The sequence below is a fragment of the Diabrotica virgifera genome, chromosome 8, assembly GCF_917563875.1.
Source record: "Diabrotica virgifera virgifera chromosome 8, PGI_DIABVI_V3a".
Taxonomy (NCBI): Eukaryota; Metazoa; Arthropoda; class Insecta; order Coleoptera; family Chrysomelidae; genus Diabrotica; species Diabrotica virgifera.
The window spans coordinates 172,826,568-172,852,982 of NC_065450.1; the positions used below are offsets into that span (position 1 = coordinate 172,826,568).

The window sequence follows — 26,415 nt, forward strand, 5'->3', positions numbered from 1 at the left end:
AATATCCTTAACTTTCGCCTTGTCATGGTGATGACATGTGAGCAATAAATTACAAAAAAAGTTTTGTGGTTAGACAGAAGTTTGAATTTTTAAATGTCAAAGTTCTAAAAATTGTAAAATAGGAATGTATTCCAGTGACGAAGAGTTGCAGTTTTTTTATTTGTTTTTTGGTAGATAAAATATTGTATGAAACTGTGCGTGAAGTACTTTTGCGCACTTAGGCGATGTATAGCACTCGGCCCGCTCGTGCTCTAAACATCGCGTGCATGCTCAAAAAGCATACTTCACGAACTGTTTTATAAATAACTAAGTATTTCACTCCGGACAAATTTTTTTAGATTATTTTGGTCATTCGGAGCAAAACAGGTCTCTTGTAATTTTTCTCTAAAATTGATAGTTTTCGAGTTATACGCGATTTAAAATGTGAAAAATGCGAAATGACCATTTTTAAGGCTTAATAACTCGATTAAAAACTATTATTATGAAAGTCAGAAAGTCACCTAATCAAAGTTTAAAGCCCCCCCTACAAGATCCTGAAGAAATTTTTGTCATTATTTTATTACTAAGCTCTTATTTTTAATTATCAACAATGAGCGCTAAAAGCGTACTGAGGCGGCCGTCAATGTGAGTGCGAGTAAGATCCTCCATTCCGACCGTCCAATGGTGCATCTCAATCGCACTCACATTGATAGGCGCCTCAATACGCTCCTAGCGCTCATTGTTAATAATTAAAAATAACAGCTTAGTAATACAATAATGACAAATATTTCTTCAGTACCTTGTAGGGGCGTCGTTAAAATTTGATTTGGTGATTTTCTGACTTTCATAATAATAATTTTTAACTGAGTTAATAAGCCTTGAAAATGGTCATTTTCGCATTTTTCAAATTTTAAATCGCCTATAACTCGAGAACAATAAATTTTACAGAAAAATCACAAAAGACCTCTTTTGCTCCGAATGACCCAAATTAATGATGTAAAAAAATGTCCGAAGTGAATTTTTTTTTGTGAATTTGTTTAAAAAAAAGTGTTGAAACAATTTTTCGATTACGGTACCACCTGACACCCTGTGGATTCGTTATAAGGACCTCTTTTTGAGTAAGTTTGTGCAAAAAAAAATCGAACTGGAATAATTTACCTAACGGGGGCGACGATACAGCCTGGACTATAAACATCACGATTTGAACATAATATACAGTAACATTTAATTTCTAGAATCGGTTGTTTGTGTGAATCAACTTTTACTAAATGGCATTGGGAAGAGTATACTTTAACTAGTTGGAGTCTACTTTTACTAGTAAATGTTGAATAAAAATCTTCATTTTATATTTATAATCAACTTTTACTAAAACCAGCCGTTTGAGTTGACTCGAACTAGGAAAAGTTAACTCCAACTGGATAATCGACTTAAACTGTAACATATACATTGATTTATTACAATTAAGTTAATTATTACATTAATTAAGTTATTACATTAATTAATTATTACATTAATTAATTAATTATTACATTAATTAATTATTACAATTAAGTTAATTAAATTAATTACATCTGAATAGTTCTGCTTCCCTCCCCTTAACAAATATTTTTCTATCAAACAAACACTAAACATATCAAAATAGCATGTACCAAAATATACATTCACTGCGCACGCTAAATAATGACGTCACTGGCTTGATGAAGTTTAATTCGCGTGTACCTAACTTTTTTATTTGCGTACACGTTAGCGTGTACCTAGACACAGCGAAATATAACCATAATAATAACTAATGTAAAACTATGTGACGTCACGGGTCGTTTGAACTATTTTATACCGCAGAAGACTTTAAATATGTATACCTCCAAGTTTAAACGACCAAGTTATTACGAGTTTTTGAATCGTGAAATTTTGGAAATATCATTTTTAAACAAAACTGAACATTCTTATGTAATAAAAAAAATGTGCAAGTTTCCTATTGAAGTACAAATACTTGGGCATGAAGATAACTCAAGATGGAATAATCGATGCTGCTATAAAAGCCAGAAACATACGTCCATGATGAACGACATTCTGTGGGACCAAACAATATCTAAAACGAACAAACAGCTCACATGCAATACCATACTTAAAAGTATAATCACATAACGGCAAAGAAGTTTGGCTACTAAAACAAGAACAGAGATAATGTTACTAGTAACATACATCGACTTCTGGAGAAGAGCAGCAGGCAAATCAAGAAGAGATCGGATACCAAATGAGAGAATACGAGAAATTATGGGAGTCACACATACAATAATTGATGACATAAAAACAAAATAACTATACTGAAGTTCACATTCAGATGGCAGCATTACAGAGGTACGCCTATGCTTTCTATATGGCAGAAATAACTACAATGTTGTCCAAGTTTTTAATTTTACGTTAGGGGCCAGCTCCTATAAAAGAATTCTAATTTGGGAAATTTTTATGAATATTAAATAGAAAAATACTACACTTTTGTAATTTTTTTTTAATGATGAACTAGTTGCTGGTATAAGCACATTGTGTAAATGTTAGGATATAAAGAGTGTAATGAGATTATGAACATTAGACTCTTTATATCCTAACTTTTTTTGAGTTTGGCCCTGCTTATTGTAAAAAATTAGCAAAATTTACAATGGCAGTAGAACTAGCAACACTGTTATCCTATATCCGCACACTGCCATCTGAAGTTGACTACTATAATATGGTACGGCCATGTACAGAGAATACCAGATGACAGAATACCTAAACAGATTTTGGCGTGGACACCACATAGTTCATTTGGTGAGACCGCTCCCGTCTGGAAAAATTTCTGATTCGGTTTCTTTGTGGATTCCTATTCAAAAATGTCCCCTTCAAATACATCTGAAGGGTACCGGGCGAAATTTTTGGGCAGAAATTGTTTAAACATTTTTTTTAAATAAATACCAAAGATTACTTTTTTTTTGCTCCGCAACATATATTTTTAAGTTTTGTGGGTCATTCTAAACAAGAAAGATATCGTAAATTTTCTCAAAAATTAATAGTTTTCGAGTTAATAGTTAAAAGCGATTTAAAATCTGAAAAATGCGAAAATACGTATTTAAATTAGTATTTGTAAGGTTGCCAGATACTTAAATTGAAGTTTTCTACATTCAGCTTCAAGATTCTGAAGAGTGATTGCGTCTATCCTTAATTTAAACCGCTGTTTTTTAATTGTTAAATTTGCACGTTCATTAGTGCAGCCAATATGTGAAACAATTGAGCATTTAATGATAAAAGTATACATATAATTTGGACCACATATTATTCTACACATATAAAGGTTCAAATTGAGATACGAGGTCATCTCAGATTTTCCCTTTTACAAAAATGGCGGACATTCAAAATGGCGACTACACATATGTGACTAATAGCACGATAACTTTTGAACGAAACGTCAGATTTTAACCAAATTTGGTATATAGGTTCCTTTTTTGATGCATAAGATCTAGGCCTTGAGCGGTAAGAATCGGTGTACCAAAGTTGTGTTTTCCTGGTTTTTACTTAAAAATATATTGTTTTTTTTTTCAATTCTTTCACTCTGTATGTATTAATTTTTTCAAAAAGTTAATACTGCCATTGAAAAGAGCGTAAAAATATTTTTTAGGAAATATTTTGAACTTTTTAGTTATGTTAATTACCATTTAATAAATGCATAACGTATGTTCACATGTACCTATGGATGGTAGATTCATTTTGAATGCCCGCCATTTTTGTAAAAGACAAAATATGAGATGGCCTTATATTTAAATTTGAATCTTTGTATATGTATCATGTGTGGTCCAAATTATATGCTTCTACCATTAAATGCACAGTAATTTTTATATTATTATTTATTACAAGGTAATTAACACAACTAAAAAGTTCAAAATATTTCCTAAAAAATATTTTTACGCTCTTTTCAATGCCATTATTACCTTTTTGAAAAATTAATATATACAGGGTGAAAGAATTGAAAAAACAACTTATTTTTAGATAAAAATTCAGGAAAAACACAACTTCTGATAAACCGAGTCTTCTGGTTCAGGAGCTCAATCTTAAACATCAAAAAAAGAACCCATATACCAAATTTGGCTGAAGTCGGACTTTTCGTTTAAAAGTTATCGTGCTATTAGTCACATATGTATCGTCGCCATTTTGAATGCCCGCCATTTTTGTAAAAGGTAAAATCTGAGATGGTCTCGTACCTAATTTTGAACCTTCATATTTGTAGTATATGTGGTCCAAATTATATGCTTCTATCATTAAATGCACAATTCTTATAATATTTGCACCAAACTGCCGCACTACATCCTTTTTTTTTGCCGGTGCGGCGCGCTCTATTTCAAAAATATTCAATTTCTCTCCGAAAAATATTTTTTCTAGATTCTTTGGAACATTCTAAATGAAATAAGTTTCTTGACATTTTTTTCAAAAGTTAACAGTTTTAAAGTTATAAGCGATTGAAGATCCAAAAATGCGTTTTTGGCATTTTTCGGATTTTAAATCGCTTCTAACTTTAAAACTATCATATTTTAAGAAAAATGTCAGGAAACCTATTGTATTGGTATATAAATGTCCCAAAGAATCTATAAAATATATTTTTCGGAGCAAAATAGGAGATTTTTGAAATAGAGCGCGCCGCACCGGTAAAAAAATCGGATAAACACGCGTATTTAACAATTAAAAAATAACGGTATATATAAAGGCTAGACGCGATCACTCTTCAGAATATTAAAGCTGAATGTTCAATATTTAATTTAAGTTTCTAGAAACCTCAAAAATACCATTTTAAATGTGAGTTTTTAAGCCTCGAAAATGCGTATTTTCGCATTTTTAAGATTTTTAATCGCCCATAACTCGAAAACTATCAATTTTTAAGAAAAATTACAAGATACTTTTCTGATTTAAAATAGCTCAAAAAGCCTAAAAATATATGTTTTAGAGCAAAATACGTGATCTTTTGTATTTGTTTAAAAAAATTGTTTTGGCAATTTCTGCCCAAAAACTCCGCCGGCACCCTTTAGATTTGTTTAAAGGGGACATTTTTGAATAGGAATCCACAAAGAAACCGAATCAGAAATTTTTTCAGACGTGAATGGTCTCACCACGTGTACTAACAAGGGAGAACGAAAAGGAGAAGGCCGAAAAAATTTTGGGGAAGCAATTGAAAAAGTACTAAAGGAAAGAGAAATTCCTCCAGGTCTATGGTTAAACAGAGAAGAATGGCGGTTAGGAGTCGGAGAACGCTGTAAACCGATAGTATTGTAGTACTTAGTAGTAGTAACAGTGGCAAATACGTTTTTTAAGAACACACACTGGGAACAGCAATAAATGCTAACGGTGTTCAATTTGGTAGGATAAAGGAAGGTCTTTAGGCAATACCCAAAGATGGGAGGGGTGGCCTATCAATATTCAGCCAAGATGAGGTGCGGTACAGAAAGATGACGGAAGCACGGCACTATATATTCTTTGCATGGCTTCTATACTCTCGGCCGGTAATCCATTTTCAGCGCGCATGGATGGTAGTGGTAGGTTGTTGGTGATAGTACGGCCACACACAGAGGTTTGTTGTTGTAACAAGCGATGTCTGCATCCGTCAGCATTAATATTACAATGTTACTATACTACACTTTAGAGATAGTCCGCTCCATTGTCCGCTCTCTATTGTTTGACAAAACAGGAAAAAAGGAACTCCTAGAAGTCCAGATTTTAAAGGAGAACCTCCTAGAGCACAGTATTAAATAAATACAATTAAATAATATACTTAAAATTATGGCTTGACCTGGCGATATATATTCTTACCTTAATCCTCCCATTTAACTGTCAGTTGTCAACAAATATGATTTAACTTGTTGTACTTTTAGATATAATGCTCCTTTCAAAAAAGATATCGCTCTTTGGGTACATAAGTTAGTAGATACCTCAGAAATACTAGAAAGGTGGTTGATTGTACAGAATTTATGGGTATATCTGGAAGCAGTATTTGTGGGAGGTGATATTGCTCGGCAGTTGCCAGCAGAAGCTAAAAGATTCAGTGTAAGTAAATAATACGTAATTATTGTTATAATAGATTATGTGAATCAGTTTTTCCACAAAATTTGCACATGCATTTGTTTGTAGAATATAGACAAATCCTGGATAAAAATCATGATGAGAGCCCATGAAATTCCTAATGCAGTAGAGTGTTGTACTGGAGACGAGACTATGGGACAACTACTTCCACATCTTTTGGAGCAGTTGGAAACGTGCCAAAAGAGTCTAACAGGATACTTAGGTTTAAAATACCCTGAAAATACAACTATACGCAATTATTTACTCATTTTATATTTTTAGAATCAAAGCGATTGTGCTTCCCAAGGTTTTTCTTTATATCAGATCCAGTTTTACTAGAAATTTTGGGACAGAGCTCAGATCCTACTTCTATACAGGGACATTTGCTGAGTTTGTTCGATGCAGTATGTAGGGTAAGAGAATTAATCATTATTTTAATAGTGTGAATAAAAATCCTAAAACTATATAAATAATAAAAATGAATGTTTATGTGTATGTCCTTTATATAGAATCGTAAAATATGAATTTGATCATATAATGGCCTGTAGTAAAGTTGTTGTGAATGAGCCCGCGAAGGTTTCTAAGTTGGTACGACCAACCTAATAGGTCTGGATCCCGCGTATGAAAAAAAAGTTGATTAATAGCAAGCTGAAAATTTGTTAATAGCTTAAGGGTGTCTAGTCGGACAAACTTTGATATATGGGAACACTGGAACAGGGGAAGTTTTAATTGTGGAACAGCTTAAAAATTTGGAACGGTCAGACCACGAAAACGGCACACGTAATTTGTCCGACAGAACAGACTTATACTCTCCGAACAGAGATTAAACTCTCATGCAAAAATCAGACTGCTATTTATCACCAAATGGGCGTTTTAATGAGTGGAACATGTAGAATATGTCAAATGACAGGAATTATGACAGGTGATAAATAGCAGTCTGATTTTTTCATGAGAGCTTAATCTCTGTTCGGAGAGTTTAAGTATATTCTGTCGGACAAAATAAATGTACCGTTTTCGTGGTCTGACCGTTCCAAATTTTTAACCTGTTCCACAATTAAAACTGCCCCTGTTCCAGTGTTCCCATATATCAAAGTTTATCCGACTAGACACCCTTAAGCTGTTAACAAATTTTCAGCTTGCTATTAATCAACTTTTTTTTCATACGCGGGATCCAGACCTATAAGTGAAAAAGGAGTTTCCCTACTTTATTAATCTTTTTTCTATTTTTTTTGGACAAAATATTTTGTTTAATTTTATATGATGTGGAACTAAAAGATACATACAACTCTAAATTGTCTCTTTTATTACCAACCGTTATTTTTTGGGAACCATCTAATATTTACTCTTTCTATCTACAAAAATCACACTTCTATTTACCACCAATATAATTCCTGTCATTTGGCATGTTCTACGTGTCGGACTCATTAAAATGCCCAACATTTTTGTCGGACAAACATTTTTTCATATATGTTTGCTATTGAATAAACTTAAAAACAACCTGACCACCCAATAAGGCCTGTAGTTTCTTTTTATACAGCTCCGTCATATAAACTGTCAGATATTATTACAGAATACAATAAATTTTCATCTAAATTCTCCGTAAAAAAATTCACTAGAATTAGTTAATAAAATACAACATTTTCAATTGCCCAACATCTCCAGACTAATTTCATTTGACGTAAAAAATCTTTTCGCTAGTGTTCCTCCTACAGAAACTTTTGTTCTAGTTAAAAATCTTTTAGACCATAATAATACAAATCCGATCATTGCATCTGAAATTTTACACATTCTTGAAATTTGCATAAATCAAGACTATTTTGAATTTAATAATCAAATATACACAAACAACAGTGCAGGACTTATTATGGGTAATCCTCTAAGCCCATTGCTATCAGATATATTTATGAACCAGCTTGAAACAACTATTTCTAAACATCCCATATTTAAACAGTTCTTATATTGGTGGTGATACGTGGATGATATACTAGTATGCTTTACAGGAACTAACAGGCAACTTGACCAATTTCTATCATACATTAATTCACTTCATAGTAATATTGAGTTTAGAATATAAACAGAACATAATAAGTCCATAAACTTGCTAGATGTAACAATTACCAGACTACAAAACAAACATGAGTTCTCCATATATCATAAACCTACACATACTGACACAACTATACACAATTTATCATCCCATCCTACACAACACAAATTAGCAGCCTACCATAGCATGATACATAGACTGACAGATATTCCCATGTCAAAAAATAACTTCGAAATAGAACTGAACATCATTAAACAAATAGCAGTGAACAATGGCTATAACGAACAAACAATTAATAAAATTTTAAACCAAAAACTCCATAAGAAAGCCCTGAAATTAGTCTATCCACCACCACAGAAAGAACCCAGTACCTTCTGCTCTATCACATATACTGGCAAGATAACAACAAAAGTAGCTAGATACATAAAAAAGAAAGGAATAATACCAGCTTTCAGAACTAACAACAACTTAAGCAAATATATTAAGAACAATAAGAGCTGAAAGAGAAAACAACTACAGAGTGGTGTCTACAAACTAACTTGTGGTGACTGTCCGAAAACTTACATCGGTCAAACTGGCAGAACCTTTGACAAACGGATAGCAGAACACAAAATGGCTTTCAACAATAGAAAAACAGACACTTCTACATACGCACTTCACCTTCTAGATCATAATCATTCTTTTAATGAAGAGTTTCAAATTTTGCATATTCAAAATAAAGGCCTTAAGCTATCTTTATTAGAATCTATGGAAATTAATAAATTAAAAAATACAGATATAATTCTGAATGACCAACTCGAGACAAACAGCTCCCCATTCCTCAATATCTTCAGTTAAAGACTTTAAAATGCAAACCCATAGTAAACTAAATCACTTGAGAAAGGCACTCTGCCGAAACAGCTGTAGTCACATAGTTATAATAAATTTTGTGGAAGTATAGAAAACAAACGTTTTCAGTGTTTTACTGTTAGATAAAAACAACCTGTTAGTTTTCACAATCATAGACTTGTCAGGATGACACGTTCCAATTAAAACTTCCCCTGTTCCAGTGTCCCCGTACATCAAAGTTTGTCTGACCAGACAACGTTAAGCTATTAACAAATTTTCAGCTTGCTATTAATCAACTTCTTTTTGGTACGCGGGATCCAGGCCTATTAGCAAAGTTGTTGTGAATGAGCCCGCGAAGGTTTCTAATTTAGTACGACCAAACTAAGTGAAAAGGGGGGTTGTCGCCATGATTTTTATTTTTTTGGGCAAACTGCTTTTTCTTAATTTTATATGAAGTGAAACCGACAGATACATACAGTTCTAAATTTTTACTTTTATATTACCAACCGTTATTTTTAAGTGCGTAGACTAAAAATTTCGGGCCAATGTATTTTAAATGTGCATTAATTTTTTTTTTCGAATCCTGAGTAATCTAATCAGTCTTTTTGAAAGTTTAAATGCAGAATGAAATGTTACATTATTCGGAGTATCGAAAGTCCCTTAGAATAAACAAAAAGTATCTTTTGAATGAGTTATTTAAAATTAAATCACACTAAATTTTCTCTTTTTTGTCCCTCTGCAATGACTTTTAGCCGTCATAATAATAATGGAATCTTTCTTTCTGCGTTTAAATTATTCAAAAATACTTATTAGTTTTGTCAGGATTCGAAAAAAATAAATGCATTTAAAACAGATTGGCTCAAAATGTTGCGTCTATATATTATCAATATAAATAGCCAACTAACAAATCAAAGAACCTTTTAAGATCAACAAAATATACTTGAAACATTTTTCTCCAAATGCACAGGAAAATTTTTGTATTAAAAAAAAACTAATTTTTTCCTTCTTTATAATTGTTAAAAAAAAAAGAAACAAAATTAGCTGCACGTCAGCTGCATGTCTTTACGGAATTATCATCAGTTATCCTTCATCTACCATTTAGGGCCTTCAAAACCCTGTAGACATTTTTCATGTTTGTTCCCTATTGACTGTTGTAAGAGGAACCTGAAAGGAAGTAAACATAAGCTAGAAATATGAGAAATAATATATGATACACTAACGCACTCTACACTGGACTAAAATGTATTAACTTATAAAAAAACTCATACAGAAGTAAAAACTTCAACTTGTATTCTGGTATAAAATGGTTAATTGAAAAACTATCTAAAAAGTAATCCAAATGGATTGCAAAAACGTTTTCGTTCTAATTCAGAACATCTTCAGTGCCTAGAATGAAGTATTTCCACGTTAGACTAAAGCAAAAAGGTTAAAATTGTGACTGTTAGAAAGAAAAAACATGTGGGAATAGTTACATTCTGCTGAGTAGTTTGAAACTAGCACACTACTCAAAGTGGTAACCCCATAATATATGGTTTAAATATCTTTTTTTAGCAAAACATGGTGACTACAAGTCGATGTTATTAGATATAATAGAACACATGCTCAAAGAGCAACATGGTTCCCTGCTCGAAAATGCTAGGTACTTGCCCGTTCAATGGGCATAGACCAACTGAGAAATTAGGAAATGGGCATTCAATATGACAAGAGCACAGAATAAATAACCATACAGAAGCGAAACTCCTGCCGAAAACGGTAACATAATTTTCATGCTCATGTGTCAACGTAACTGGTGCAACCTCACTTTTGCGATTGACGTGGCAGTTGTTTATAGTTAAATTTTATATTTATATATGTTTTATTTTATATTTTATTTATATTCTATAGTTAAATTTTACACTTCCTATTTAATTAATAACTATGTGTCAAAAATATTACCTAATTTTGAATGGTCTATTCCTTAGAACATCAAGTTCTATTCTGTAACTGGTGCACAAGGTCAAATATTTCGGTCCCAACAAAATCAATGGAAACGACAGTCAGATTCGCTTCTGTGTGGTTATATATTCTGTGACAAGAGTGACATGACATGACAAGATAAAGCCAATTTTTGGTTAAAGCTTAAAAAGTGTAGTTTGGTTTTGGATTTGTAGCAAAATGTAGAAGTTTTTATTAAATATCTGAAAATGCAATTTAAATTATTTCAATATTATAATCTATTGTAAAGTCTCAATTAGCAACTCTCTATTCCAGAAAAACTTATGGATTTTTTAGATTTAACGTGGGAATATTTCATGTTTCAAAATATGACGTCATCGAATGTGAAATGACAAGATGAAAGTTAAATTTAGTTAAATGAAATGAAATAAACTTTAAACTAAACAATTAATGTACTGACGTGGAAGAATATGAAGCTAAATAAACCAAAAATCAGAGTTTTAAGAGGTTTTTATTACATGTATTGTTGGTTGCCTAACAAGATGGTACTGGTTAGAGTATTTAGAGATAGCAGTATATATGCATTCGATGACGTCATATTTTGAAACATGAAATATACCCACATTAAATCTATAAAACCCGTTCTTTAAATCCACATTAAATCTATAAAAGTTTTTCTGGAATAGAGTTGCTAATTGAGACTTTAGAATAGATTATAATATTTAAATAATTGAAATTGCATTTTCAAATATTTAATAACAACTTTTACATTTTGCTTCAAATCCAAAACCAAACTACACTTTTTAAACTTTAACCAAAAATTGGTTTTATCTTGTCATGTCATGTCACTCTTGTCATATTGAATGTCCATTTCCTAATTTCTCAGTTGGTCTGTGCCCACTGAACTGGCAAGTACCTAGCATTTTCGAGCAGCGAACCATGTTGCCCTTTGAGCATGTGTTCTATTATATCTAATAACATCGACTTGTAGTCACCATGTTTTGCCAAAATAAGATATTTTAACCATATATTATGTGTTACCACTTTGAATAGTGTGCTAGTTTCAAACTACTCAGCAGAATGTAAGTATTCCCACATGTTTTTCTTTCTAACAGTCACAATTTTAACCTATTTGCTTTAGTCTAACGTGGAAATACTTCATGCAATAAGTTGAAGTTTTTACTTCTGTATGAGTTTTTTAAACTATGGTATACAGCCAACTATTGGGTTTTTTCCCATTGATTTTTTATTAACTTATCTTCTTCTTACCTATCGTTGATTTATTTAATCGCTTTTACCTTCATTAGTCTAGTGCAAGATATAATAAAAATATATTTGTTTCAGGTTGATTTTGATGAAAAAAAATCTGATGAAATAGTAGCCATGAACTCTGACCTGGGAGAAAAAATATTATTCGAAAAAACTGTAACATGCCAGGGAGGTGTCGAAATTTGGCTGAACCATCTTCTTAATGCCGTCAGAGACACCGTCAAAAACGTCTGTGCTATGCAGGCTCAGTGTTTTAATGATCCTGAATACGACTTCATATCTGGATTCGTTCATTTTTGTGGACAGGTAACATAGATAATCATCATCATCATCAATCAGCCAATCGCGTTCACTATTGGACAGAGGCTCCCTCAGTTCTTTCCAGTGATCTCTACACTGGGCCGCTAGGAAAGAGTTTCCCGCTTTTTTTATGTCGTTAGTCCATCTAGTCGGTGGTCATCCTCTCCTTCTTTTATTGTTTCTGAGCCTCAGAGGCGTGCGGTCCATGGAAGCGGGGGAAGCGCCGCTTCCCTATTCTTCCATATAAGAAAATACATATATTATTAATTAGTATTTAATTATCAACAATGTTTCCCTAATCTAAGTAATCTATTATGTAACTAATAGGCATTGAAACATTATTAAAAATTGATCGCATACGAACGGTCTCAAATAAGCACACAATTCAACGATTCAGTCCGGTCCTGACGGAAGCGCATCTCAAAATCGCTGCTTGTCATGCATTTGTCCCGTTCAAAAATTGGTCCGGGTTTAACCTTCGAATGACCAAGCGGGGGAAATTGTGACCCCAGCGTATATTTTTCTTTAATAAATTCAAAAGTATTTTTAATTTTTAACTCATTATTTTTTTATTTGACTTTAATATCATTCTAGATATCCTCATATTTTGAAATAAAAAAAATTCCCTATATTTTACGAATAAAAAATATATTCGGAAGTTGATGTTTAGTAAAATAGCGTCTATTATGTGTAATTACAAGTAGTTTTAAACTAATGACGTCGACTTTGCAAAGTAACAAGACACTTACTCAACATACACACTACACATGACACTAATACTCATGTTGTGACTGGCTGAATGACATAAAGTTCATGCCAAAAAAAAATTAAAAATTAAAAAAAAAAAAAACTTCATTTTTTTGTTGTCATTTTTGACATTTTTGGCCTGGGGTCATTTTCCCCCCTTGGTCATCCGTGTAACAAAAAAAGGTTGGTCCATCGGAAGGTTAATAACCTCACCCGCTAGTGATGTTCCTTTCACGCGAATTTTGATACGCCTAGAAGCGCTCGTCCGACCGCTTCCGATTCCGAAAACGAGATGCGGTGTCTGTTAATACTGCTGCTATAAGGGGTAGGTATTTAGGTACAAATGGCTCGATTTCATTTTTTTGCTTAATATTTTTACTAATATTTTATTTGACATTTTGAGATTTTTCCTTTTACTGATATTTTATAGTATCTACGACATTTTACAGACGAAGTCAAGTGAATTGCATTTTGTATAAGACAATTTGATGACATGATGATTAAAAAAATGAGCTGTTCAAAAATATTTGGGATAAAGCTGAAAATATGGGCTGCGAACCTAAAAGAAAAATAATGATGATTGATATTGTCGGCGAAAGAGAGACCTATCGACGATTATACTTATACATCGAAATTTTTGATAATATTCTACAACAAATGAATTAGCACTTTGAAAATTTTAAAAAAATAAAATATGTAGAATTATGTAATTTTCGTATGTCTAATTATAATTCATTAAAATCTCCCACAGAGGTATGTACCTATTTAATTCAGTACGATTAAATTATGATTTTTTTTTGATAATCTAGCTTTGCATTCTCAGTTAAATGTCATTTATAAAACACCTGAAATTTATTAGTGATAAAGAAATACTTAGGAATCGGTTGAATTTCTTGAATACTACTGGTTTAAATCAGTTTCTGTGTGAAGTGGGCAAGTTGTGCGAATTAAGTAGTAGGTACTAACTATCCCAGCTACAAGTGCATCAGTTGAACGAAGTTTTTCAGTATTAAAACGCATCGAAAGTTTTACAATAAATTTTACAAGTGAAGACAGACTTTCCAAGTTAGCCCATCCATTGAAAAAGAGTGCATTTATTAAACAATTATCAGAAAATCCAAAATTTTACGACGATGTTATCGACAAAAAATTTGCATTGGTTGATAAGAGAATAGGACTCAAGTATAAGTAAATAATGCCTGGTTGCACCAACAGATCTTAAGCTCCAGCTTAGCTAAGCTCTACTTAAAGATAGGGCCTCATTGAGTATCACTTACGTTGCACCATAATTTTAGATTCTTACCTTATTATCAATTATATCTATTATTATATTAGGGTATTCTTATTGTAATATATTATAATTATACTATATTAATTCTTATGATATTCTCGACTTAAGCCTAAGATCTATTGGTGTAACCGGGCATAAATGTCACATTGTTGAAAGTCGTGTGTTATGAAAGGTGATTCGAAATCGGAATATAAAAACAATTTTGAATAGAACTCTTCTTTTTAAGTTTAAAGAAACCAAGCCTGGAGCAGGGACTCGACCCTGAGCAAGCAGTAAAGATCGATGATAAGTCACTAGATATACGATATACCAAGTCACTAGTCACTAACCTGCATTGATCGGGGTAGGATTTCGTTTGTGAGTCCTTGTATCCAGGACTCCCACATAATAAGCACTTTGCTAATAGAGAGCCCATATAGCGTATCAGAGTGCTATCGGAGGGGAAGTGGATAGTATGAAGCATTGGGGCGGGATGGAGTGACGCCCGCTTATAAGAGTAAATCCTCCTTGCCTCAATGAATTTGTATCACCCGAATCTCATTCTCAAGGCGTGTGCATGTCTCTCAGACTGGGTTAAACACTATACCTAATTTTTTGTAGTTCTTGTTTTTAGTTGATAAGTTAACAGGTAATACATTAGGTATACAGTATACACCTATTAAGTAGGTATATATTTTGATCTCGACCCTCGTAAGAAAATATTTGTTAAACCCTTATTGAATCGCTTCCTCTTCCGAAAATATCACCGCACGCCACTGCTGGGCCTCCATTCCATAATTTGTCTTGTCCACCGTCCATATTGTGTTCTAGCTAAGTGCCCTACCCAGTTCCACCTAAGCGTCGTAGCTCTTTCGATCACGTCTTGAACTCCTGATTTTTGCTTGATTTGTTGGTTTGTTATGTGGTCTCGAAGCCTCACGTTCAGCATCGCACGCAGGGCTGCTTTATCCATTAAGCAATAAAGGCAGTGGCCTAGGGCGGCACATTATGAGAGGGCGGCACAAATACTGTACAAAAAATAATTTGTATATAAAAATTATGGATCTGGGTTCTCTCATTAAAGAGTATTCAAATTACTCTTTCAAATTACTTTAGCACAAGGAAGCCAAAAAATTGAGCCCAAATAAAACATAAAGAAATAAGAAAGAGAAAAAGAAAAATTCAATTTGACGAGGGAGCCGATGATGTACTAAACTTTTCAGCTAGTGATGAGTCGAAAATCCACACATTTTATATTATAATCGACACTCTGATAAGAGACCTGAATAGACGTCTGGAATCTTATCGACTTATTTATCAACGTTTTCGTGTTATTAACAGATTTGCCAAAATTAAGCAATGAAGACATTATTAAAGAAGCTGAAAATCCGGTAGAAAATAAAGACGAACAAGATACATCATTCAAACATGAATGCATTCAGAATGCATTTGGATACCACAACAAAATCACCAATTGACATATCTTAATATTTAAAGAGAGTTAGGTCAGTCACTGAAGGTGGATATGAGATAATACCTCCGATTTCGTTGAACCTCCATCGATTTGCATGAAAATTGGGTAGTGGTTAGAGGATATCTCAAGGAACAAAGATGACATGGTGTCAACTTGCGCTTTTACCCTGGGGGTGGATGTCACCCCTTTTCGGGAGTAAAAATTATTTTATTAAAAATATCCCCATAATTCGATAGAGAGGCAAATTCTAAGCAAAATTTGTTACATAAAGTTATTAAAATAAATCAAAACTTTTTGAGTTATAAAAGATCAAAGGTTTTAATTTTTGTGAGAAAAATGCATGTTTTTAACCGATTTTTCATAAATAGCTCAAAAACTATAAGATTTTACAAAAAGATTATTACTACCAAAATAAACTCCTTACTGAAAAGACTTATTAAAGTTAACTAAAAGTGAGTTATAGGTAATTGAATGCATATTTTTTTTCGGCAAGTACCCAAATCTAAGTATTCAAAATAACGGGAAAATGATGCATTTTATAACATAACCTTATTAAACATTAATTTGTCAAAGTACTTAGAAATATCTATCAAATGAGCCCCCGAACAAGTTGATACCATTAAAATTTATGCACCAATTATTTTTCAAAATTTATCTCTTAAGAATTTTTCCAAAAAAGTTATTTTTTTTTGACTAACGTTAATTTTTACGATATCAAATTTGCCTTAACACCATTTGAAAGTTTATTTTATTGATTATTAAACCACGTTAAATTTAACCTTTTAAACACCTTACTTTTTTAAAAATAAAAGGTTAAATTGCCCTGGTTACATGGTTCTCGCAGAAAAATTTAAGCTTTAAACGTTTCTATCTCGTTTAAACGTTTCTATAACGTTATTATTTACCCTATAGTTATATACCCTATAGTTATATATAGTTACAGTCGGAAAAATGAAAGAATACCCATGAACGATCACATCAATCACTTATTTTGTATTTGCTATCTTTTTCTATAACAAACGTTTGTTATTTATAGAAAAAGACAGCAAATACAAAATAAGTGATCGATGTGATCGTTGTATATAAAGTTAAAATATAGAGAAAATTAAAATTTGGTTATACATATATATCACTTTTACGTATATTGAATATTTTTGGAGTTATTGTCAAAAGAAAATGAAAATTACGATAATTTTAAAAATTCTGATTTTTTTAAACTATATCTTTTTTTTAATACGTATTATGCATTTTAAACCAGTCAAAATTGTTAAAATCATTATTTATGCTAATATAAAGAAATTCTTCTAAGAATTACAATAAATTTTAGTTTTTGTGGAAATTGTGTATGTTTTATTTTTCACTTTTTCCTAAAAAGTTCTAAAGGGTATTTTCATCATAACTTGCTTAATTGTGATGATATTCAAGTCAAGTCAAATTTATTCATCACATGCGACATTGTACAAAGTACATGTATGAGACAAGTCAAAGTTTATACAAAAAGTATATAAATTGTAAATACAAAAAGTATATAAAAAAGTATATAAATTAATAAATACGACAAAACATACTTAAAAGTTATTTTTACAATATGGCTCTAGCTCACAAATGTATTGATGTACACACCTCCGAAAGTTTGGCTGATGTAAATTCATTCGTAAATCTATTGGCAATTTGTTAAAGAAACTTACGGCTGCATAATGTGTGCTACCTTCCAACAAAACAGAACGATGTTGTGGAAGCATAAAGTGATTGTCTCTGAATCTTGTTGAATAAACATGGTTAAATTGAAATTTATTGAATTCATTAATTTTGCAATGTAAATACATTATACACGAAAATATATACAGACCAGGAATTGTAAGAATATTGTTTTGTCTAAAGATGCCTCTACAAGAATCTCTAATTTCATTTTATACATATTGACTTCTACTGGAGCTCATTATTTAATAGGTAATCCGAAGTACTTTGACAAGTGTTTAGTAGGTATATACTCGTCGAAAAAAATATACATTCAATTAACCATAACTCACCTTCAATCAACATTAGTTTAGTTCTTTAAGCAAGGAGTGTATTCAGCTTTTTATTATCTTCAATTTTAATAAGAATAACTTTTTTGTAAAAGCTTATAGTTATTGAGTTCTACGTGAAAAACAGCTTCAAAATAGGCATTTTTTTACGAAAAAATAAAATCTTTGACCTTTAATAGCTCAAAAAGTATTGATTTGTATTAATAACTTTATATAACAAATTTGGCTTAGAATTTGTATCTTTATCGATTTGTGGAATAATTAAAAAAAATGTCATCCCCGAGAAGGGGTGGCATTCACCACCACGGTAAAAGCGCAAGTCCTTGAGGTATCCTCTAACTACTCACCAATTTTCATAAAAATTGATGGAGGTTCAATGATATCGGAGGTGAAAACCTTCAGTGACTGCACTAAGTGGATGGAAAGATATTTTCGCTAATTTTGACATAGCTTTGCACATTTACTTGTACATCCCAGGTGCCAACGTGTCTGCTAAAAGGTCATTTTGGAAAATTTCCAGAATTAAAAATAATTTCTGATCAAGTATGACGCAAGAACGTGCAATTTGTCTATTTTGTCAAGAAATTTTTTTTTTGAAAAGTCTTTTTTGAAAAGAAGTCTCTGATGTGATGAACTGGAATGCCAATTTTTTGTGTTATACGTATATACACATCGTAGTTTAAATCCATTTTGGTCCATTAAATCCAAGTGTTTTTGCAAATTTCTGCAATTTTTTTTCGCAATAATGGTACATGATTGAAGGGCGGTTACTAGAGAATTGCCTAGGGCGTCAATTGACCTAAACGCGGCCCTGATCGCACGTTCCATGTCTTCTTGTGTAACTCTGAGTTTATATGCGGATTTTTGCGTCAGTGTTAAAGTCTCTGCTCCATAAGTTTGTACAGGCAAAACACAATGGTTATAAATCTTTCGCTTGAGATAGACATGGGAATTCAACTTTTTAGAATATGGCTTAGTTTGCCAAATGCTGCCCATATAAGGTCTATTCGCCTCTCTATTTCATGTTTTTGATTGTCTCTATTTATTTTTATCTCGTGTCCCAGATATTCGTAAATGTCTGTTTTTGTATGGTATTATTATCAATAGTTATATTTCCACTCATTATAAAATTTGTCATAAGTTTAGTTTCTATTGTTTTATACAAAAAAGAATGTGTGTGTACTTTGTACGCACGTAAGAAGTTATACTTCTATTATTATGATTTCAACGAAATTAATATACTTAACAGGTTATTTGTATTTTATTTAAATATTAAACTAACTTTCTTTACCTACCACTTTTAAAAAAAAATTATTAAAACGATACCAAAAATATAAAAAAAAACATGAATCGTCCGGGATTTGAACCCGGGACCTCTAAAAAAACGCTTGTCTTTTAATGCTTTAATTTAATCAAAATTTAGCAATAAATGTTGGTTATTAAAGTAAGAGTATTCGATAACAACTCATTTTTTCTTTAGGCTGGACTAGTTGGTATACAAATATTGTGGACAAAAGAATCCGAAATTGCTATTAAGAAAGCAAGAGTAGATAGAATGGCTATGAAAATTACAAATAAACGATTTCTCGACCTCTTAAATGCTCTCATTGATCTTACATCAAAAGATTTAACAAAAATGCAAAGAATAAGATTTGAAACCATGGTTACTATCCACGTTCATCAACGGTTAGTATTGTTTGTTTCATTGTTTACTACTATCTCAGCATCATAATTCTCATTTCCATTTTCCCTATGCGGGGTCGGCTTCGTTAATTGAGGCGTTCTTTGCAAAAACCCCATATGTCACTTTTTACAACATCGGAGATATTTAAAAAAAAAAGTTATTTAATTGAACCCTATTAAGTTTACGGAAATTCTCGAATTAGTAATTTATTATTTTGATGATTACACACAGTTTACAATATAAATAACATTATTTTTTCCTTTTGTTTATTTATAAAGGACATTTATTCATTTGACCTATGGGGTTTTTGCAGGAATTTTTCATTAATTTATAGGAAAAACGATATTTATAGTAATAAACCAAAATAAAAAATGAACGAAAAATGGTGTTTACTTATAAAATCACACAACACAACTATTCGAAGGAACTTTAACCTATAAAAACCTACTGACAGCCAAGCGATAAAGTTTCCCGCAAAAACACCAATAGTCATTAACAAAGGGAATTGCGCTTGACATATGGGGTTTATGCGGAATCGCCTATACTTTTGTCGCTTATATTTTGGACTACTGTAACTTTAATGGAAGTTTCTTAGGCAAGCAACGTAGGTAATTAGTCCTTCAAACCATAGATGGCATTTTCGGAAAAAAAGGACTACTGGGGTTTTTGCAAAGAACGCCTCAATTGTATTTCTCCATAAGTTTATATATTGTGTCGTATCACAGCAGTCCCGTTTACAGACAGATCCTGCCTAAGCATATCCCCAGGTCTTCTTTGGTCTTCCTCTCTCTCCTACTTCTTCTAAGAAGCCGCAGTTCAGCAATACTTCGTGTTGGGTGATTAGCCTCTAAACATGACCAAACCATCTTTATCTATTCTCCCTCATTTTGGCAATAATTGGTGCCATCCCTAGACCTTCCCTAATATATCATCATCATCACGTAGGGCTACAATCCTGGGTGGATACCTACTGGCTGACTGTACAACTTTCTTCCAATTTATTCGGTCTTCCATCAACCTAGGGTCAAATGTTAATTTTTCGGAGATCTGCTCGGATGTTGTCTCTCCATCGCATTATGTGCCGTCCTAGTGGTCCCCTTATATACTCATTCCTAATTTTATCCTTTTTTGTTAAACGACTTATCCATCTAAGCATTCTCATTTCCGGCACATACATTCGTAGTTTCTCTTTCTTTTTAACTGCCCTACATTCAGTTTCGTACATCATAGCCGATATTATGGCTGTTTCATAGAAGAATTTTCCTTTCAGCTTCATTGGATTTTTTCTATCACAGTAAGTTCATCCATCCAACCATAATTTTACTGAGTGCTTCCCATCTATTATCAATTCTCCATCTACTAATACTCTGTAGTACCGATCCTATTAGTTACAAAACTCTTACTTTTCATGATCATTTTACCATGCAAAGATATCATTTTATTTGTAGTACAGTGGAACCTCGATAACTCGGATTAATCGGGACCGCGGCCAATCCGGGTTATCGAAAATCCGGGTTAGCCGGAGAAAATGGTAAAAATTAATAAAATACGGTATACTTACAGATAAACTCCGTTATAATTGAAATAACATGAAAGATATAATATGCTCACTGTGCACAATACACATTGCACAGTACACATGAGTCATTTTTACTATCGTATATGTAGTTCAAATTACACAAATACCCATTATCTCTACAATATTATATTACATATTATATAACCTACATTTTTATTGTTGAAATGTTTGTCTGATAAAAATCGGTCCGGGTCAGCCGGACTTCCGGGTAATCGGGAGCCGACTTATCGGGGTTCCACTGTACCTTCATCTTTAAACGAACATTCCAGATACTAATTATGTCTTTATCATAAGTTTTTAATGTATTTTTTAATATTTTAAATATTTTTAATATATTTCTAAGGGAACATAATATTTATTTTTATTTTATCATTTTGTTTTACATTGCCACATTTGAATTGTTTAAACGCTATTATTAAATTATAACCTTATTTTAGAGACATTTTCGACAACATTTACAAGTTAAAAGTTAAGTCATTATTGGATTTTGAATGGGCTTGCCAGACAAGGTTTTACTATGATGAAGAGACGGATGATATAACTGTGAAAATTACAGACGTCATCTTTTTATACCAAAACGAATATTTAGGAATAACAGAGAGGCTGGCGATCACCCCTTTAACTGACAGATGTTACATAACTTTGGCTCAGGCTATTTGTAAGTTTCCATCTATACGGGGTGTCCCCGAAAATAGAGCGTTCCTTAAAAGTATAGGTAGAGGGCACAGTGTAGAGCAAAAAAGTGTTATAACTTTTTTTTCTAAATTCGGCCGTTTCACCAAAAAACAAAAATATATTTTGATATGCAAATTGAAGTCTGGCAACAACGTGCAATTTAAACATTTAAAGATAGACACAATTAAAAATAGTAGGTTTGTAGGTCAGTTATATCTGGTAGGTAAAATAATGTAAATATCAACCAAACCGATATCCACTTCTGCAGGGGCCTAGTGTTTACACTTTTCACCCCGTCCGTGGTCGTCCAGGAATTGGTCGTCTAAACCAAGAATTTGGTTTGTTCTATGTTATTGACATTGGATATTTCGCGTAATTAGTTATCTAGTTTTATTCTGTACCAAAAGAGCGGTTACTTCTTATTTCTTAACAAGTAGGTATTTTGGGTATTAAACAAATATTATATCCGTTACTTTGTAAAGGATGCAGAACGGGTAAAGGGTGCAATATTTTATAAATTACCCAGAACACTAAATGGATAGGCTTATAAATTTCTTTTAAAATGTTTTGCCGGTACTTGGCCACGTTGTCGCCACGATGTGAAATGTGGTTTCTTCACGACGGAGCCAAGTGCTGTGAAAAATCTTCTGGATACCACTTATCCTCATTGTTGAATTGGTAGGAATAGACTCATTCTGTGGCCACAAACGAAGTCCCGAATTCAATGTACTGAATTTTTATTTTTGGAGACATCTGAAACCGTTAGTGTATGATAACCGACATGAAATCCAAACAGAATTTGAATTACAGAAACGAATTTTTGATGATGCAGAAATTATCCAATATAATTTAGCTAACTATGGCATTACTAAAAACTAGATTTGTCGTATCGATGCATGTGTTCGCGTATTTGGAGCTCACTTTGAACATTTATTATAAAAATTATTGTCGATTAAGTACAAACATCTAAATTAATTTTTGATCACAAGTAAACAAACTACTGATAGTCTGAGCATAATTTAAAAACTAAATTACGTATATACGAGCATATAAAAAAATAAACGTTGTCTGTTGTATTTAAATTTCAACTAGGTAATTCAGTTAAAACTCTTTGTATTCAACAGCTTTAAAGCTTAGTAAATACATAGGACTAGTTTGGTAAAAAGATAAAGTGTTTCTTATTGTAAATAATTCACATTTTATTAATTCGTTTAAAATTATTCCATATTTCAATAGATTTCTGAAAAACATTAGGTACAAATAATTTTTCCTAGGTGCATTTACATTTTAGGAATTAAACCATAGTTACTTAAGTAAAAGTTATAATTTATGTAAAATTTCGAGCCTTAATTATAAAACCTTAATTAATTTAGATAATAGCAAAAATGGCACATTGCTAAAGCAAGAAATAATTATTTTGCAGTTACGTACCTAGGGATGTCAACACCCCCAAAATCACATGCCGCAAAAATCACACCTCAAAAAGTAAATAAACAAAGGGTTCGATTAGGGTTAAATTTCCACAGTGACAACAAGTTCTTCTACGACACGTTGCCATGTCATTTAAATTTATGACAATATAAATTCACTTAATCAACTAATTTAAATGGTAATAAAGCCACAATTTTACTAAAAAATGATTTTATTAACGTTTCGAAGTCCAAATCGGATGCCGTTTTCAAAATACAAATTATCAATAAATCCAACAAAAATTTTGTTGCTTAATAAAAAATTCTTCTAATAATTAAGTTAATCTGACTCATTTATATCGGCAATTCAGACATATATTATACATTTTAAAGTAGAAGACTTTAAAATGGTATTGCCAATATTTATGAGTTGCGTTCCTGGGACGACTTTACTAAAAGACAGTTCATTCGATTACATGAAAACAACCACAACTCAAGAATATCCGTCACAAAAAAATCATAGCATGTGATCTATCTTTAAAAAGACAACCAAATGCAACGGTGACAGTAAAATTCTCGCGTTAGAGATTCCATAGTAAATCACGAGGGAAAACCAGGAAAAAAACCTCGTGATACTATCCCGACATTGTAAGTATTAGGCCTTACATTTAGTTTACTCTCAAACTAACACCAAATTCTGACCTTATTATACATATGTCATTTTAAATTATAAATAATATTAATAATACATAGATAAATAAATCATACTACATTATATAAAATACGTACTAACTCGATATAATATTATTGACTTACTAATCGTGGTATTTTCTTTCTATTAACTTCGTCCTTTAGTATGGGTAGTGATGGGTAAATAACCGGTAAATATATTTTGGGTAAATACCCAGGGTTTTTACCGGGTTTTTACCCGATTTGGGTATTTATATGGGTTTTTTATTAAAAAATTAGTTGTTAATAAACAAAAATTTTTTCCAAGAAATTGAAATATTAATACATATTACATACTAAAATCTAAATCACTGAGATTCTCATTCTCACTAGCTGTTGAGCTATCATCTCTATACGGGATATCCATCTCACTGATCTCACTCTCATTTTCACCCTCATCATCGCTGAGGTCAATATAGTCATTATTTGAATTTGGTGTCTCTTCAGCTTGGCCTGTTGTCAATTCATCAATTTCATGTTTTCTTTTTTCGTTTTCGTGTAGTAATTTCCAGTTGTGAGACAAATATGTAATTTTCCCAGCCCTAGTGTTTGTCAAACGATTACGTTTTTTATTGTGGATCCAACTGAACGTACTGAACGATCTTTCAGTTGCTGCAGAGCTAACTGGAGCTGATAATATGCGAACAGCAACTTCCGAAAGACGACTACTTTTGCAGATCCCTTTCCACCATACCAATGGCGATACTGATGCTGCAGAAATCCACACAAATTATTTTCCCCATAGCCCATCCTTTGCAATATAATTGGCCAAGTCACTGGAAGCCGAAGTGGCAATATTCATTTTGTCAGCAACTTTGTGAATGAATTCCATTGCGTCCACATGCTCGACTGGCGTTAAATGGCAACCCTGACTCGAGGGATCTAATAGTGCTGCAGCCAAATGAATTGGCCCTAGAGCCATATTATGCTTCCTCTCTTCAATTTTTTGTAAAATAGTATTCTCCTTGGCTTTTTTAAGTGAGGATTGTGGTAATAAAAGGACAAGATTTTTCTGCAAATCGTTAAAAGCGTAATGCACTTTATGGATTAAACATGCATTTGATTCAAATTGTTTTGTTAAAATTACAATTGGTTGTAAAGTTAATATTAATTTCTCAACTCGAATCCAAAAAACATTGTTATCTAAAATTCGAGACTTTAGTTCTCTTGGTAAACAGTCTGTGGCCTGTTCATTTACTGCTAATGTTTGCAGTGTGCTCTGGCCAGCAAGAAGGCTTTGTAGAGTATCAAGAAAACTACGCCAGCGGGTTTTCACTGGCAATTTTAGACTGACTGTTATATTTTTCTCCTTGTTAATCTTGGTAAACAGGGCATTTAATATATGAACATTTTTTTGGCATTTCCCTATCTCTGTGCAACTGTTGAAGAATGTTTTTGCTGATTTACAGTTAACTATGTCATTACAGAGTAACTGTAAGGTATGACAAAGGCATCCCAAGGGTACAAGATGGTCATACTTTTCAGTCAATAAAATAAATGCTCGTTTCATATTGGCTGCATTATCCCCAATGACTACAAGGAACTTCTCAGAGTTGTATTTCTCAATGATTTCTGACATTTTTCTACACAAATAGTCTCCCTTGTGTTTATTTTCTTCAGTAGCAATAAACTCAACAAAAATTGGCTCAGGCTTTGATATTACAAAGTTTACAAAACTTTCCTTCCGTATATTGCTCCAGCCATCACACTGAAGCTGTAAATTTTTGGCAATAGCCAAATCGGAGCTAAGATCAGCTTTCATTCGGTTATATTCTTTATCCAATAAAGTAGTGGACACACATTCCCTCATAGGAAGTTTATATGAAGGTCTTAGTTTCTTGAAAAAATCAATCCATAAGGGGTGTTCTACTAAAGATAATGGTGATCCACTTATGAAAATCGCTTCGGCCAAAGATTGATTTAGATTGCTCTGAAAACAAAAAGAAGAATATTACACTTTACACTACAAAAGGAAACACGGCAATTTCATTATACAAAAGGTTTTAAAATAAACTTACATTTTCTTGAGCACTCATCGTGTCCAGAAATCCTTTCAAATCAATTTGTCGTCCAGAGGCAGAGGGAACCGCAGAGGCATGAGGTGAAAAAGATATTGAGCTAGGGGTCCTGTAAGTCCTGTTTCTCATTGACTTCATTGGAGTTTCTGGAATGTGTGTACTAAATGGAATGGAATACCCTGAAGCACATCCTGACATTCCTGACATGGATGAAGAAGATAGACATGATGAACTTGGACTTGGACGGTTTTCTCTCGCAGGCGTGCTTGGATTCAAATATTGTGGTGGATCAATGACTACATCTTCATCTAGATCGAGCTGAAAAAATATATGTCACTTTTACCTTTACGCCTTTACCCTTTACCTTTTA

General features: G+C 32.4%; 1 protein-coding gene across 1 annotated transcript in view; it reads left to right on the plus strand.

Moving 5' to 3' along the window:
- The window catches only part of LOC126889868 (dynein axonemal heavy chain 8), a 424,246-nt gene that overhangs the window by 154,619 nt on the left and 243,212 nt on the right, over positions 1-26,415 (plus strand). The window contains exons 24-29 of the mRNA XM_050658553.1: positions 5,868-6,039; positions 6,124-6,277; positions 6,337-6,467; positions 12,209-12,439; positions 19,432-19,637; positions 21,652-21,872. Coding sequence (XP_050514510.1) covers positions 5,868-6,039; positions 6,124-6,277; positions 6,337-6,467; positions 12,209-12,439; positions 19,432-19,637; positions 21,652-21,872 — 1,115 coding nt within the window. The remainder of the gene's footprint in view (positions 1-5,867; positions 6,040-6,123; positions 6,278-6,336; positions 6,468-12,208; positions 12,440-19,431; positions 19,638-21,651; positions 21,873-26,415) is intronic.